Consider the following 17,156-nt stretch of genomic DNA (forward strand, 5'->3'; position numbering starts at 1 on the left):
TCTAGTACCACTACCAAGGCTGCATAAATGCTTTAGAGGGACAAGCACATCACCTGCACATTTCACTGTCCTAAGAGAAGCACCAGCAGGACACCGTGTGCAAAGACTCATAGCTGATGGCTTTCATGGGGACAGTCCTCAATTCAAACCTCAGCTCTACCAGTAACTCTGTGACCTTGGAGAGTTAGCAAATGTCTCTCTGACCCTCACTTCCTTCCTCTGTAAAAGGAGAGTACATCCTATCTGCAAAGTTGAGAATGAAGATCAAAATCATACCAAACACAGGCATCCAAGTGCCTGACGTATATAGTAAAAACTGAGCATGTTATGATGCTCAAATTTTAGGCAACTAAAACCTTAAGTTTGTACACATTTGTTCAAACACACAAACACACACGTGCTTCCGAATGTCAAGTCTCCACTGACACAAACAAAAAGCAATTCTTCCCATCAGAAACATTTTCTTTATATGGAAACATATGATTTATTCAGTAAGAAACTAACTTTCTTACCATCTGAGTCAAGTAAATTTTCTCCTCCCAAGTCATTTGATTAAGGGCACACCACACAGCACATGTTTTATTATTATCATTATTATTTTTGACGTTTAATACCATGTTTCCTTCTCCCACATAGAATCTTACCCAATAGAAGTCTCCAAGAGGAGCCATAGCACATTCATAGCAAAGACAGAAAACTGCCTTTCAATTTCTGCTTTCCAATCTGATTCAACTAAAACAAAGCTGTAGTTAATCAACTAGGACACTGGAAAGATGAAAATCAGCCCATGTGAACATCATGGCCTCGATCATCAACACCTCCATGAAATAAGGGGAGAAAAGAGAGAAACATCTCGAACTTTTATATAACTTTAAATTACTTTTAGAAAAAAATTATTTCTTTAAAAGGCATTGTATTGCCTTCGATGGTTTGAACATTTAGGCGTCTTCTCGGGGCCATTCCTGGGCAAACAGATGGCGAGTGTGAAATGGAAAACATTCGGAAAACAGCAGCCTCTCTTAGCCTCCTGGTACCCGGTATACAGGTACAGGAGACTTTCTGATTTCCAATCTTGGCTCAGAGTTCAGAATTTAAAAAAGGGAAAGGTTACATTCCTAGAGGGGGAAAAAAATGCAGCCTTTTTGAGGGCACACCTGGACTTTCAGTCCATTCAAGTGTTCACGGTTCATCCTTCTGGCTCACAAGAGTTTTCAGTGCCCTGAAAACCTCCCTCCACGATCCTTCTCCTCCATAGTCTTCTGAGTGTAGTGGGACATTACCGCAAACCAGTAACGTCACAAGTCAAAGGGTTTGGGGCTTCCCAAGGAGCAGCTGCATCTGGGTAAGTTCTGATTTAAGAAACCTAGGACAAGTCTTCTCAGCAATCAACTTCCAACTTCCGGCACCAATGCCTGCGTCCTCAGCATCTGGCGGCTGCCAAGTCGTGCCAGAAAAGCAAAGAAAGAGCCTGCGAGCCCAGAATGGGCTGCCTCTGCAAACCTGGCACAATCCTCCACACACCTCCCCACCACGCAAATGTCCTATAAAATATTAAAACAAATAAACTGGACATGGCCGATTTCTCTGTACAAAAAGGCTTTATAAAAATACTCCCTGCATTTTAAAAAAGAAAAAAAATAAAAGATGCATGTAAACATCGCCTCCACGTCACTGGAGAATCCTTGAACCTTTTCATCTCATCTTTCGAATGTTCTGCGGATTTACTTGTTCAGCTCTTCTCAGAGGTGTCACTCTGCTTTCTTCTTATTAACAGAGTTCAGACTCTGAGGCCGCCTTTGAGTATGAACTTGTGGCTTGATTGGCAGAAACAGTATTATCAGGAGACTTACGATGTGTAAATAAAAGTACATGGACCTAGGAATAAAAGCATACGAAAATTGTATTTCAAACAAAAATGCAAAATGGGAAACATGATTATCTCATCTTCAGTGTGACGAGTAAAGGCACTGTTTTGGGCAGTAGGGGACATGTCTGTACTCAGGCTTGTCTCAATCTACTCGACAGGTAACTCTGTTTGGTGGGTGAACAGGTCAGACATGGACTGAAAACTCACAACTGGGCAGAGCAAACCAACCAGCACCTCTGTGGATAGACATGGTATCTTCCCACTGGCAATTATAATAAGCAGACCGAGAGAATTAACCCCAAGACAGCCAGAAATCCCCAATATTCAAAGTCAGAGGACTCACGAGACCAAATTCAAACCCAACACAGTCATGTGCCATAGAACAACATTTCAGTCAACAATAGGCCCCACACACATGAGAGGGGTCCCATAAAAATCATAATAGAACTGAAAAATTCCTATCCCCCAGTGACATCATAGCCATTGTAATGTCACAGTGCAGCACATTACTGTTTTTGTAGTAACGCTGGTGTAAACAAACCTACTGCGCTGCCAGTCATATAAAAGAATAGCATACACAATTATATATAGTATATGATACTTGATAATGATAACAACTACGTTACTGGTTTATGTATTTACTATATTACACTTTTTGTTATTATTTTAGAGTGCGTTTCTTCTACTTATACATATAAAAATATTAACTGTAAAACAGCCTCAACAGGTCCTTCAGGAGGTATTCCAGAAGATGGCATTGTTAACATAGGAGATGACAACTTTCTGTGTGTTATTGCCTCTGAAGACCTTCCGGAAAAACAAGCTTTGGAGGTAGAAAACAGTAATATTTATGGTCGACCTTGTGTAGGCCTGCACTAATGTGTGTGTTTGGGGCTTAGCTTTTAACAACAAAGAAAGAATAAAAATAGGCCGGGCGCAGTGGCTCACGCCTGTAATCCTAGCACTCTAGAAGGCCGAGGTGGGCGGATTGCTAGAGGTCAGGAGTTCAAAACCAGCCTAAGCAAGAGCGAGACCCCGTCTCTACTATAAATAGAAAGAAATTAATTGGCCAACTAATATATATACAAAAAATTAACCAGGCATGGTGGCACATGCCTGTAGTCCCGGCTACTCGGGAGGCTGAGGCAGCAGGCTTGCTTGAGCCCAGGAGTTTGAGGTTGCTGTGAGCTAGGCTGACGCCACGGCACTCACTCTAGCCTGGGCAACAAAGCGAGACTGTGTCTCAAAAAAAAAAAAAGAATAAAAATAAAAAAACTTTAAAAACAGAAACAAACTTAAAGAGTTAAGATATAAAAAAGTATTTTTGCACAGCTATACAATGTGTTCATTTTAAGCTGTCATTAACAAAAGACTCAAAAAGTTAAAAAAAAGAAAAGTTTGCAAAGTAAAAAGGTTACAGTAAGCTAAGGTTAATTTATTATTGAAGAAAGAAAACTTTTTAATAAATTGACTGTAGCCCAAGTGTACAGTGTTTATAAAGTCTACAGTGGGGAGCAGTAATGTCCTAGGCCTTCACATTCACTCACCATTCACTGGCTGACATACCAGGGCAACTTCCAGTCCTGCAAGCTCCCTTCATGTTAACTGCCCTATACAGGTGAACCATTTTTCATCTTGTATGCCACATTTTTACTGTACCTTTTCTATGCTTAGATACACAAATACCATTGTGTCACAACTGCCTACAGTATTCAGTGCAGTAACATGATACACAGATTTATAACCTAGGAGCAATAGGTATACCATATAAGCCTAGGTGTGTAGTAGGCTCTGCCATCTAGGTGTGTCCAAGTACACTCTATGATGTTCCAAAAATGACAAAACCACCTACTGATGCATTTCTCAGAAAATATCCCCATCATTAAGTGATGCATGACTGCATTCTGTTGCCTAAACACAACGCAGCTAAAACTGTAACCCAAATGTTCTATTCAAGTGTAAGGGGTTCTTCTCGTGTGTCTTACGAGTGAGAGGGATCCTGATTTTGAAAAGCTAGTCCATAACCCTGCAAATAACTGTCATGGAAACTAATGAGAAACAAGTTTTGCTTTTGAGGTTTGTGAACTTCTCTTGTAAAAGTATGGTATTTGACACAGTGCGCACAACGTAAATGCCAAATAAATATTGAGCATATCAACAAATGCAAGTAATCTGAAACAGTTTGCATCAGCACAACTGTTCTAGATCCATTTGGAAAGGTTAAAGTAACACTTTTCTCCAGTGCTTTCTAAACAACAAAGGAAAATAGTGTTAAGCGGTGGGATCGCAATTGATTACATATCATTCCCCAGCTTCTGTGATCCTAAGGTCAGGCACATTAGAATCAGATAACTCACATATGCGGTAAACGTCTCCACCTTTTCACAAGACAAATGCCTCCCTGAAAATGGCTACTGAATGGTCAAGAGCTCTAACAGAAGCAGACATATCTCCATGCGTTTATTCTTTCAATAAGCATTTACTGCTTAGGATATATGAAGCATTAAACTGGGATCTATAAAAAGGCATAAGCATACTCCCCTTCCTTTAGGGTAATAGAAACAAGACAAGTACATGATTCATGGTTGTTTAACCAGCTGAGGGGTGAACAGCCATAGCAAGCGACCATTTAATTTACCATGTAAACCAAGACATTACTGAGAGCAAAAAAGGGCTCCAGATAAGCATGCTGGTTTAACAGGTATGAACCGGGATTCTTCCAGGCACACCCTAGCCATAGGTGACTCCAGCTTGCAAAGTCTGAATGCCAAAAATATGCTTTATTCTTGAGCTTTGCTTTAATCTTTTTTATATGGCAAAATCTACATACGAGCAATTGTGTTAAATTATATGCAAATACTTCGAGAATCAAAGGGAAACAAATTTCAATCCCCTAATGAGGTTTAGTAACCTCTTCTGATATTTCATGTTTCTTTAAAATTTTAAGGAATATTCCATCTTTCTATTACGGAAAAACTCAATTCAGCTCAACTGGCATTTATTGAGCATGCGAGGCATGACATAAGTACTCCAGATACGAAGACGAACAAGGCACAGTTCCACAGTTCCTGCTTTCGAGGACTCTGTGATCTATAAAAGTTTCTGCACAAATTCTAACATTCTTTCACACTGAATTTATGAAAGTGCTATCTAATTAAAGACATTTTGCATGTATGAGATATATGAGAATTTGCTTTTCAAAATGATTTCATAGAAGACCTTTAAATGTTCATCTGGGGCTCATTTACAACCTAAAGAAAAAAACTAGACTGAGAACTCTGAGGCTGAGATTTGAAGCCACTCTAGACCGAACACTGACTACACCTAAGAACAAAGCACAACTGGAATTTAAACGTGAAGCAAGGAGGATGTACTAAGAGATGGGTGTGCATATAACTGTCGTCCACTGCCAATTACTAAAGTTTGGCCCTAAGTGAGGAACAGATCTGGAATACAACGAGACTCACCTTCACTAAAACACCATGCAATTTTAATTTCTTTCACCAGATTTAGGGATTTTCTTAAGAGTTTCTGAAAGCAGGTTTTGAGGTGCCATACTGTGTATTAGCCCCTAGCAACAAGTGGTTATTAAAATTCAAATAAATCACAATGAAAGGAAATTGCAAATTCAGCTCCTCAGTCTCACTGGCCACATTACAAAATGCTCCATGGCCGCACACGTGCTGGGTGGCTGGTGTCTCAAATGGCACAGATAGAACATTTCCATCATCATAGAAACTTCTACTGGACAGAGCAGATCTAGATAGAAAATTTAAATTATATACATAACCAGATAACCAGATGATACATTAGGTTGAATCATCTGAAATGGGCCAAATTGACAAAAATGTCAATTCCTGTATCATCCTAAGCAAAGGTGTTTTTAAAAAGTATTCTAGGCCGGGCGCGGTGGCTCACGCCTGTAATCCTAGCTCTCTGGGAGGCCGAGACGGGCGGATTGCTCAAGGTCAGGAGTTTGAAACCAGCCTGAGCAAGAGCGAGACCTCGTCTCTACTATAAATAGAAAGAAATTAACTGGCCAACTAATATATATAGAAAAAAAAAATTAGCCGGGCATGGTGGCGCATGCCTGTAGTCCCAGCTACTCGGGAGGCTGAGGCAGGAGGATCGCTTGAGCCCAGGAGTTTGAGGTTGCTGTGAGCTAGGCTGACACCACGGCACTCTAGCCTGGACAACAAGTGAGACTCTGTCTCAAAAAAAAAAAAAAAAAAAAAAAAGTATTCTAGATTGTTTTTAAAAAGAAGTGAAAAGCTCCCTGATAATTTGACTCTGCCCCTTAAGTCCCACTCTAAGCTTAGAAATTGGCATACTTGAGTTGATTAAATGCACGTTATCACAAACCAACCACCACTTAGTCTACTCGATAAGCAGTTTGCATCCAAAATAGCTTCTCTTAAAGAAATTTTTCATAACTCTGGCCATATTGCCTTTAAGGGAACCTTAAGTCTGAAACTTGGGTCTAGCACTTAGTTGCTGTGTGAGTTTTGTTAAATTCCTCACCCTCTCTGAGCCCCCACTTTCTCATATGATAAACAGGAATACAGATACCTACCCGTCTCGCCTCAGCTCAGCACTCTCCAGCTTGGGTTCTTACTCTGCCCACATTCATGTTTCTCTGGTCCTCAGTGTGCAGAGCTTCCTCCTGGTATACTATGGGGGCTTTTCCATGCTGTTCCAAATCAAGAGCACTGCCCACAGTGGCCAGCCTCTCCCAGGGCACACACGCTGCCCCCACTCCACTCCCACTGCACAGCCTCCAGGACTGAGCTCAAATGCCACTTCCTCCCAAAAGACACCCACACACATGCCTAGGCTGAGTCAGATTCCTGTTATATGCTACACTCTCACAGAGCTCTGTACCATTCACTCAGAGTACGATCTCAGTGTGTATTTCTACATCTGCCAATTACTGCCTGTCTTTTCCATCAAGCTATCAGCGCCGTGGGAGCAGGCATGGTTTCTCTACTTTGCTTGCCATTCTATCCCCAGCTTCTAGCACAGTGCCCAGCATATTATAGGTATTAAATGATCCTGAGCTGAATACAGGCATTTCTGCTATTAATATAACATGATCAATCCATTCCTAAAAAGTCTCACACACATGCAGCAATATCTTGTGTTTAGAGGCCAGGTGCGGTGGCTCACGCCTGTAATCCTAGCACTCTGGGAGGCCGAGGTGGGCGGATCGCTCAAGGTCAGGAGTTCGAAACCAGCCCGAGCAACAGCAAGATCCCCACCTCTACTAAAAATAGAAAGAAATTAATTGGCCAACTAAAATATATAGAAAAAATTAGCCAGGCATGGTAGAACATGCCTGTAGTCCCAGCTACTTGGGAGGTTGAGGCAGAAGGATTGCTTGAGCCCAGGAGTTTGAGGTTGCTGTGAGCTAGGCTGACGCCACAGCACTCTAGCCCAGGCAACAGAGTGAGACTCTGTCTCAAAAAAAAACAAACAAACAAAACAAAACTATAGGTTTGCACTTTGTTCAGTGCATGGGTGGTCCCCAGCATGTGCCTACTTCACCCTAAATTCCATGTACTCCTCTCCACTATGTGCAACCAGCTGCATAAACTCCCCACGTGCACCCACCAAATCGCCATCTCGGAGCACAGAGGGGCCCTTCTACAGATTGCATGGTTGGCCAACCCCGGCCCCAGCAGGGCCCCAGCTCCTGCCTCTGTCTCTGTCCTGTTCTCAGAATGCCCAAGGTCTCCAACGTAGCTGCCCCACTAAGAAAAAGGGCCAAGGGCAGCAAATTCTCCCTCTCCTTTTAATCCAGATCTATCCCTTCAAAGTGTGCTGTTATGAGCATCTCTTAATTACCTTCAGAATGGCTTAAGAGATTCCTGCCCGCTTTGTTCATATGTATTGGTATTTGAACATTGGTGCCTCCAGGACAGCCATTTTCTCTTAAAGCTTCTGTGGACATTTTCCTTTCCTTTTTTTTTTTTTTTTCTTTTTTTTTTTTTTGAGACAAGGTCTCACTCTGTTGCCCAGGCTCAAGTGCAGTGGAGCAATCATAGCTCACAGCAACCTCCAATTTCCTGGGCTCAAGCGATCCTTCTGCCTCAATCTCCTGAGTAGTTGGGACTACAGGTACACACTACCACACCCAGCTAATGTTTTTATTTTTTTGTAGAGATGGGGGTCTCACTATCTTGCCTAGGTTGGTTTCAAACTCCTAACCTCAAGCAATCCTGCTGCCCAAGCCTCCCAAAGTGTTGGGATTATATATCATGAGCCACCTGGCTGCTGCTATGGACATTTGTCACACTGTCACACATTTAGAAGTCCTTAGACTGCTTGATTCAATTCACCACCCTCCTAAGCCGAACACAGATAAATTTACTAGATGGCAACTGAGAACAATGGAAACTTACTTGTATAAACTGATGGTTGGTTCCACTGCCAACATAACAAAGGGTGCAACTGTATAAGAGACAGCCAGCTGAGTGACAGCCCAGGTGACCACATCATAGGCAACTCTGACAGCTTTTGAGCAAAGGAAGTAATGCCTGTAGTTGTTTCTTACCTGCAAGCCCAGGGAGGGGGGAGAGGAAAGAGTGAGAAACAAAACAGCTTTTACTCTGTGCACACACGTAGTATACCACAGCAACACGGGCTACAGAAAACAACCAGCATCTGAGTTCTATTTTCAGCTAAAAATACCATTATGGCTTTTCTTATTTAAAAAGAAAAAAAAATACATGTTCACTGTAGAAAAATGTTCAAACTAAGCCAAAAAAAAAAAGTTTTTTTTTCTGTTTTTTAACATCTCCTAAAGTAGCATTTAAAAACTTGGTACACAGCCTTCTAAGCCTTTTCTATTCATATGTATCCACATTTATATTCTTAATGGCACCAATACATTTTCTAGCCTGTTTTTTCATTTAGTTATAGATCTATACGAACTTTTCTCCATGTCAGTAAATATTAATCTCCAATATAATTTTAAGTTAATTAGGTAAAAATGTTAGCTTGTTTTCCCACCCTCTGTCTTGCTATTAGAAACAATTCCATGATGCATACCCTTGTAAATAAATTTCTGCCCTGTTTCCCAGTTAATCTCCATTGGGTAATGATAATACAAATAACATTACTATTACTAATAACAAAAGCAGCTACCATTTACTGAGTACTTACTGTGTGCCAAGCCTGTGTTCATGATCATCTCTGTTGGTTTTCCCAACAAGTCTATTGAGTAAGCATCATTATTCCCATTTTACAGGTATGGAAACTGAGACTTAGCTAGAGAGACAATTCTTGGAAATGGGACATGCTGGGTCAAAGGTTACACTCATTTGTACATCTTTTGACACATGTGACCAGACTTGCTGCAGAAAGGCACCTCATTTCCAGGTGCAAGAATCAAAGGCAGAGGTGAAAACAATGGCTAGTTTATATAGGCAGGTCAGTCCCAAAGCAGGAAAGGCTTCAGTCGCCAAGGCTGCTCGGCAGGCTAAGGACCCTCTCCTGCACCCTACGTTCCTCAGGATAGAGACCAGGGGTCTGTCCATGGAGCAATGTTGGACATCCGGTATAAAATATCTGGTAACTTGCAGGGGCCTTAGATGCTTTATGACTATTTATCTCTTTCTAGACAAAATGAAAACACTGTGCTATCAACCCTTTCTTTTCCATCCTCTACCTAACTTATTTGTGAAAATTGTTTTCAGGCAATACAAAAGAAAGGCTCTGCAGAAATCAAAGCCTTTATGCCAGAACTAAAGACATTTTAAGGACTAATACTCTGGATATATTAACAAACAAAATTCTGACCTTTATTTCTCAGTTTGTCCTGGCCACCTATTCTTTAGTTTTCCTTTATAATCTGAGTAGGTATATGAATGGGAGAAAAGAAAATATCTTCCCTGTGTTCTATGTATTAATACAAATATATTCAATATGAACTTAATTTTAGAAGTGTATTGATCAGTATGAATAGCGATAAATTATCTACCTTGTTCACATGTGTATTCTAACACACCTCTGTCTAATCAAAATAGAAATTCCTCAGGGGAGGGACTCTTGTTTTGTTCACTGTGGTGACCTAGCACCTACACCACTGACTGGCGCATAGTAGGGCTCCTGAAATATTCACAGAGTAAGTGGATTAAAGGATAAGTGACTTGGTAGGCTGAGGCTCCTGAATTCACATCCAAAAAGCAGTTCAACAAATGTCATTAAAAGCTCTTCATGTCTGAAATGAGGAATCATTATCAAGGACTGGAATTAAATCAAATGCAAACTCCCTCTTTTTGACAATGAAAGCATTTTGAATTGCAATTACATCTATACATGTTCACCTTCTTCTTTGAGGACAACCACATTTTTTATTCCTTTATTATCTTGTTCTACAACAAGCAAATAGCAGGAAAAATCTAGGACAAAGTAAAGGCTCCCAAAAAAAACCTAGAGAACCAAAATTTATAAAATTCACAAAGAATTTTACACAAACTACGACAACTGGATCAGGCACGAGAACATAAGACGTTAGATCAATCTCTCCACAGACACATTTCTTACGGCTGCTATGTTACTGACTGCTCAGAGACACTGTGAATTATTTCTAGGCTTAGGGCAAGGAAATGAGAAATTAAGTGGAGCATAAGCAAGCTGAAATCCTATGGAGCCTACATTAATTAATAATCATTGTCATCTGTAATTAGTAGATAGTGTATGTTCACAGCCTTTAATGATTAAAAATGTTTTCATCTCTTAAGATACTAAACATTGCCTCTAAAATTCCTTCTGTTTTACAAACACCCTCTGTAAATAATATGAAAATAAAATGTTCAACTATCTTTGTAATGACCACAAGTTCCTCTATATGGAAGTGCTTCTCTAATACTTCTGTATGTTGTCTGATTTTTCGAAGTATCACTCCCACCTTCTACCCACAACCTCAACTCCTGCTAGGACCCAAAAGATGACAAACATACAAGCATGGGATGCCTAAGGCAAAGACCCCCTAAACCCAAGGAGGCTTACCGCTCTAGCTGCTAAGGTGACAAGGGTTCCAGTTAAGAAGGTAAAATAGTATCCAGGGTAGACACCATGCCACAAAGCAGACAGGATGAAGGTTAGCACCGTGGGGTACCAGGGAACCCGTTCGTAGCACACGCTGTGAAGAGAGGAAAGAACAAGAAGCCACAGGTAAAACACACCAGAAACTTCTAGCTACAGATGCTTATTTTGGGACCAGACCACACAGAAATCATCTGATCCATTACTGGTGGGATGCTGCCTGACCTTCTTCAGGTATCTAAAAGCAACCCACGCAGTCTGAGCTGGTCTGGTTTCCACCAGCACTACCAGATGGGCAGGTCATGGCTCCTTTTGAGGAGATGTTATACACTTTTAACCTCCACAGACTAAATGATCTGGACTTCACCACATTATAGCTACTAGAGGTCTGAGTGATCGCTTTCCACCCAGCAAGAGTTCCTGCTATATAGAAGATGATTCCACCAACAGCCTAATCTTATAAGTGCCATTGGCCTTCAAAATATTGGAATCAGGATCAGAGTCTTTAGAAATGAACATCCACATTTAGTCAAAATTAGTTTACCTTTCCAACCAAGCCCCTATGCCATCTAACTAATCAATAACACAATCCTTTTCATCTTTCTTGGCAATGACTCCAACATATAATCAATGAGCCATTATATGACCTCTTCGGGTTTCACAGTGTCCATCAGACCTAATTCATAAATTTGCCTTAAAGGGTGAGATTGTGAGACTCTAGAAAATGTCAACAAATGCCCTGGAGATCTTTGGCGTTTTGGTTGTTTATTAAAACAAAATGATAGGGAAGTTCCCCCCAACTCAGCCTATGAATTGCCAATGATAATCCAAGGAAGCCACATCTGGTTTACTAAATGAGAGGACCCCAATAAAAACATAAAAAATAAACTGGAAATTCAAACGGTTAACACCAATACACCGCTATGTGGGTTGTTCAAAAGTAACTGATGTAAACTGAAACTAAGGATTATAGCTCCTTCTTCAGAGGAAGAAAGAGAATGCATTTGGGGAGACAGACATGGACTGAGACCCCTTTTTGAAATGAGGAGTAAGGACATGCGTATTTGTTTCTTACTCTTTGTATCTTTTTGTGTGATTGAAATATTTCATTTTTTAAAAAACTGGTTTCTTTTTATTTTTATTTTTTATGTACACACATGTATGTTCAAGTCATTTTAGAATACAAACTCCTAATGGAGACTATATGGCTTTTAGCACAGTTGGATTACTCAATATACAGAAATAAAGGTGTATGTTACAATTATTTGTAAAATCGTTAACAGCAATAATTTTAAGGTCAACATTTCAAAAACTGGATGCATGGGTCAATTTTCAGAAAATACTGCAATGATCTTACTTTGGAGAAATTGCTACATGTCTGTTTCTTCTCTTGCCCCAGTATTTTAACCTATGAGAGATGCTACTTATGAAAAACAGTGGAACTTGTCTTTTTTTTTTTTTTTTTTTTTTGAGACAGAGTCTTACTCTGTCGCCCTGGGTAGAGTGCAGTGGTGTCAACATGGCTCACTGCAACCTCACGCTCCTGGACTCAGAAGCCTCAGCCTCCCTCAGCCTCCCAAGTAGCTGGAACAACAGGTGTATGTCACGACTCCTGGCTAATTTTTCTATTTTTTGGTAGAGACGGGGTCTCACTCTCACTCAGGCTGGTCTTGAACTCCTGAGCGCAGGCAATCCTCCCACCTTGGCCTCCCAGAGTGCTAGGATTACAGGTGTGAGCCACCACACCTAACTTGGAATCTGTCTTAAAGCTTAATACTTTTATACTTTCCCTGCACTCATTATGATAGGCATAATCACTAGGTAGAGTTTGCTGCTTTAAGAATAGCATTATTATTAGTTCCATAATAAGAAATGTCTCTAATTCTGGAACATGTGGGGAAACAAAAAGACAGAGGAATATCAACAAAAATATAAATTTTAAAAGCATAAACACCTGGAGTACCATAAAGCTGTTAATGCTAGGGATGAGTATCAACCCTCTTTGGTGTCTGAGCAATAGACTCCCCTCTAGGTAAGAAGCAGCACAGCACAGACGTCAAGAGTCTAGTTCTGGCACTCATTAGCTGTGTGACTTTGGGCTGGGTACATAACCTCTCTGTGCCTCACTTTCCCCATCTGTAAAACGGGGATAACAACCACCAACATCTCATGAGAATGATGGAGGATTAAATGAGTAACTGGGACACAGTAATGGTACCATTAAGCAATGAAATAAATGTGCTACCTTATGACCTCCTCGTATCACTATATTTCTACTTTTTCATCTACAGGACATAGATACTAATACAAAACAAGAGTGTCGGATGACATTACCGCTGGCAGACTACCACTGGTCACCTTCTGACTCCCCTCTAAACACAGCCCAGGGCCATGAGTAATGAGGTCGTTTTTGGTTTTCTTACCACTTTAGCCAGGTAGCTGTCTGAATATTCCAGTTTTCTAAGTACATTTTGAAACTTGTAGCAGTCTAGAAAGAAGAAAATAACACCTATCATTAGCTTTAAAAATACTCTAAGTAATGGAACGTCCTTCCCCAGAATTTCCCTGGTAGCAGATTAGAGGTGGTGTTTTCAGCAGTGACTACTTACGGTTCAGGATAAACCAGCTGTTCCATTACACGCAGTAAAATTTTCTGATGTTTGTAAGATTTACTTTGCAACTAAAGCTCGCCTTGCAAAGTCTCAATTTTTCTCAAAATTTATTTTCAAATTATAGGAAAAACCGAAGGAACATATTGTGGGTTTCTCTTCCACTCTGGTTAAAAATTTAAGTCATCTGAATTTTAAAACTAAACACTCTAAAAGAGGATTAACCACAGGAAAAATATAGTCATGTGAATTTAGTGCCTTTATGGGGGCAGCTTAAATTTAATTGTCATCTTTTCACTATGTGGCCATCTACAAACTAGGTCAGTCTTGTGCAGTTAACTCTATAAATAGCCACCCAGGTTCAAATACTTCCAATTGTGTCTGGAATAGTAAGAGATTTTATGCATGAAGGGATCATAATACAGAAAAGAAAACAAAGAAATATCACCCAACTGGCAATGAGGCCAGTGGTAAATCAATTAGTGGTAAATCAACCACTGAGGAAGACTTCACATTTCAAAATCAACTGGGTTTTCTTATTTAAAAAAAAAAAACAAGAGGTCTTATCAAAAACTGGTGGTAACAAGCATGAAACAAGAACACAAGGACCAGAATTCTTAAAGAAGGTAGAAAGTCTAAGTGCCACCTTTTCTCTGTTGAAGTTTCTTCAAACATAAGAAAATATTACATAGTCCATACCTTGCCCTAATGTCACATGCTTGCAAGGGAGGGAGGGAAGGAAGGAGGAAGAAAGGGGAGGGAAGATGGATGACAGACAGATGAGCAACCGATGTCTTTATTGTGAGTTTTTATTTCAAAATCCTAAGGGGTCCTATTCATCCATTTCTTCTATGGCTAATAAAATGCTATAAGCCGAGCCTCAAGGTACCTTAACTAAACTGCACTTCCTTCTTTTTCATTAGTTTCTTGCTGTACATCAAAATCCAATGAAAACACAAACTTTCTCCTTCTGGCTTTCTTTTATTATTATTAATAACTGAGCCCTTTCCCCTGAACACTTGCCCACAGTGAAAGGAGTCTGTTTTTTGGTGCATAGCAAAGGCAGACAGCCAAGGTCAAGGTGACTCACCCTAAGGGACGTTCACCCGCAGCACTCCAAGGCAGCCAGCAGTGGCCCCCAAGTTAGGAAGGAGAAATGAATTTTAGTGAAAAAAGAGAAGAAAGTCGTAACATACTCCAACTCTCTCTGACATCATCTATATAGAAAAGCAAAGTTTGCAGATGATTTATCTTGCTTTTCCAAAAGTGAGAAAGGTCATTTTGAAAGCTGGAACTTATCCATTTAAAATGCGGTTCATCATGAGCAGGGACTGCTTCTCGCATCACATGAGGTGACTAATGGGAAAAGCATTATTTGTTCATTCAGAACCGATGCTGGACCTTGGCCATGTCTCCTAACCACACCTGCCAAGGCTTTCCACCCACAAGAGCACCCAGATCCTCTACAACTGTACAAAAATGGGTGCTATGCCCATTGTGGGCCCTCAGTTAACATTTGTTGAATCTGACTGAGCTGAGTAACTAAATGACATGACAAGTTTAAGCTGAAGATATGATACGATTTACTTAGATAACCAGTCTAAGTGCTTCTACTTCTTTCTGCTTATTTGTATTTGAAGTGGCAATGCCCCGAGGCTAAAAAGGGAAGTGAAAGATAATCCTCCCTATAAATTGCACCATATTCTGTTTGGTGAAATGCCCATCAGTTTCCCTCTGGAGGCCACCCAAATGCAAATCGCCTCAGGCGAAAGAAGGGGAGGTTTTCCCGTGTCTCCTTCTGGCCTAGCTCCTACCAAACGTGGGTGGCAGGTAGTCAGTCCCGCATAGTAAGGCTTCTTGCTCCACAAGCACAACCCCCTCTGCCCAAACTCCCCAGTGGCACTCTGCCCTGTGGTGGGTGGAAAACCAAAACCAACAGCAAACATGAGTCACCTGGCTAGAGAACGAACATTTTTCTTTTCTTTATTTTTTCTTTTTTTTTTCCAGACAGGGTCTTCCTCTGTTGCCCAAGCTGGAGTGCATCTTCACAGCTCACTGCCACCTCCAACTCCTGGGCTCAAACAATTCTCCTGCTTCAACCTCACAAGTAGCAACCATGCCCAGCCAATTTTTTCTATTTTTGGTAGAGATGGGGTCTCGCTCTTGCTCAGGCTGGTCTTGAACTCCTAAGCTCAAGAGATCCTCCCACCGCGGTCTCCCAGAGTGCTAGGGTTACAGGCGTGAGCCACTGCACCCAGCCAAGAACCAATGTTTCTGTATGTTGAGAACAATGTCCTTGTTCCCATTCAGCTCCAAGGAGGAAAGGGTCTAAGACTTGGCATTCCTGTCCACTGTGAGAGCTAACAAAACAAAGGAAACCAGGAAGAATGTGGCTCCAAAGAGACCTCTTATGATAACAAAGACATCAAGAATTGTGGTCCAGGCCGGCCACCGTGGCTCTCACCTGTAATCCTAGTACTCTGGGAGGCTGAGGCGGGAGGATCACTCAAGGTCAAGAGTTTGAAACCAGCCTGAGCAAGAGCAAGACCCTGTCTCTACTAAAAATAGAAAGAAATTAATTGGCCAACTAAAAATATATAGAAAAAATTTGCCAGGCATGGTGGCGCATGCCTGTAGTACCAGCTACCTGGGAGGATGAGGCAGGAGGATCACTTTAGCCCAAGAGTCTGAGGTTGCTGTGAGCTAGGTTGATGCCAGGACACTCTAGCCCAGGCAACAGAGTGAGACTCTGTCTCAAAAAAAAAAAAAAAAAACAAAAAACAAAAAAAAAACAGAATTGTGGTCCAAGAACGAAGACGAGGAAAGAGAAAAACCACACCATTCTAGTGGCTTAAATGTGGTGCACTATGACAATTCTTCTTAAAAGTGAATAGACTAAAAAAATCTCCCAAGGAACCACAGAAGATAATTGCAATATTGAAATCTAAATACAGGAGGAGCTTCCCACTGGTATTCTTGACTGAAATAGGTAGAACGTGAGAACAAGAGAAAATGACATTTGGGCTTTCTAGTTGAAAGAATGGGAATGGACACAGAAAGATTTTCCTGGCTCTTTTTCAGATTTTGTATGTGTGTGTGTATATGTGTGTGTCACTCTTCCTTGAACCATTAAAATTATCATCAAATAAGTATCTTTAAAAAAAATAACAAGAAGGAAAAAAATTCTGAGACACAAAATGTCCAAGAAGCTTCTGGACCTGGCATTCCCCTAAAGGCTGCTTTTCCCCAGATACTCTGATGAAGAATTCTGGGGCTGAAACACTCAATACAAACCATTTGCTCTATTCACTGTGGAAGTCTGATTCAAAGGCATAATACACTCACCTCGATTTTCCAGATGTTTAGGTTAGAAAGCAGATCCCAACAGAAATTTCCATTCTTATCCACTCCGCTGAACCCAAAGCCAGCTGCGTTATTCACTGCATCAGCTACGGTTTTTAAAAAATAACACATTAAGATATAGAACAAAAGTCACATGGCTGCTTTAAAGGGTACTAAATATCTGTCTCACTTCAAGATGGAGAGGTATATGCAGTAGTTTCCTTCAAAAAGGAGCCAAAAAAATTTAAAGGACCAGGCACCAGTATGAATCAGAAAAATGTACTTGGCTC

General features: G+C 40.8%; 1 protein-coding gene across 1 annotated transcript in view; it reads right to left on the minus strand.

Annotated features, from left to right (window-relative positions):
- Window positions 1-335: 335 nt before the first annotated feature.
- Window positions 336-17,156, minus strand: part of MBOAT1 (membrane bound glycerophospholipid O-acyltransferase 1) — a 105,402-nt gene continuing 88,581 nt past the window's right edge. The window contains exons 9-13 of the mRNA XM_012753638.2: window positions 16,870-16,973; window positions 13,339-13,403; window positions 10,880-11,012; window positions 8,269-8,420; window positions 336-1,875 (exon numbers count right to left, since the gene is read on the minus strand). Of these exons, the coding sequence (XP_012609092.2) occupies window positions 1,749-1,875; window positions 8,269-8,420; window positions 10,880-11,012; window positions 13,339-13,403; window positions 16,870-16,973 (581 nt within the window). The 3' untranslated portion in view covers window positions 336-1,748. The remainder of the gene's footprint in view (window positions 1,876-8,268; window positions 8,421-10,879; window positions 11,013-13,338; window positions 13,404-16,869; window positions 16,974-17,156) is intronic.

Source organism: Microcebus murinus, chromosome 15 (genome assembly GCF_040939455.1).
Source record: "Microcebus murinus isolate Inina chromosome 15, M.murinus_Inina_mat1.0, whole genome shotgun sequence".
Lineage (NCBI taxonomy): Eukaryota > Metazoa > Chordata > Mammalia > Primates > Cheirogaleidae > Microcebus > Microcebus murinus.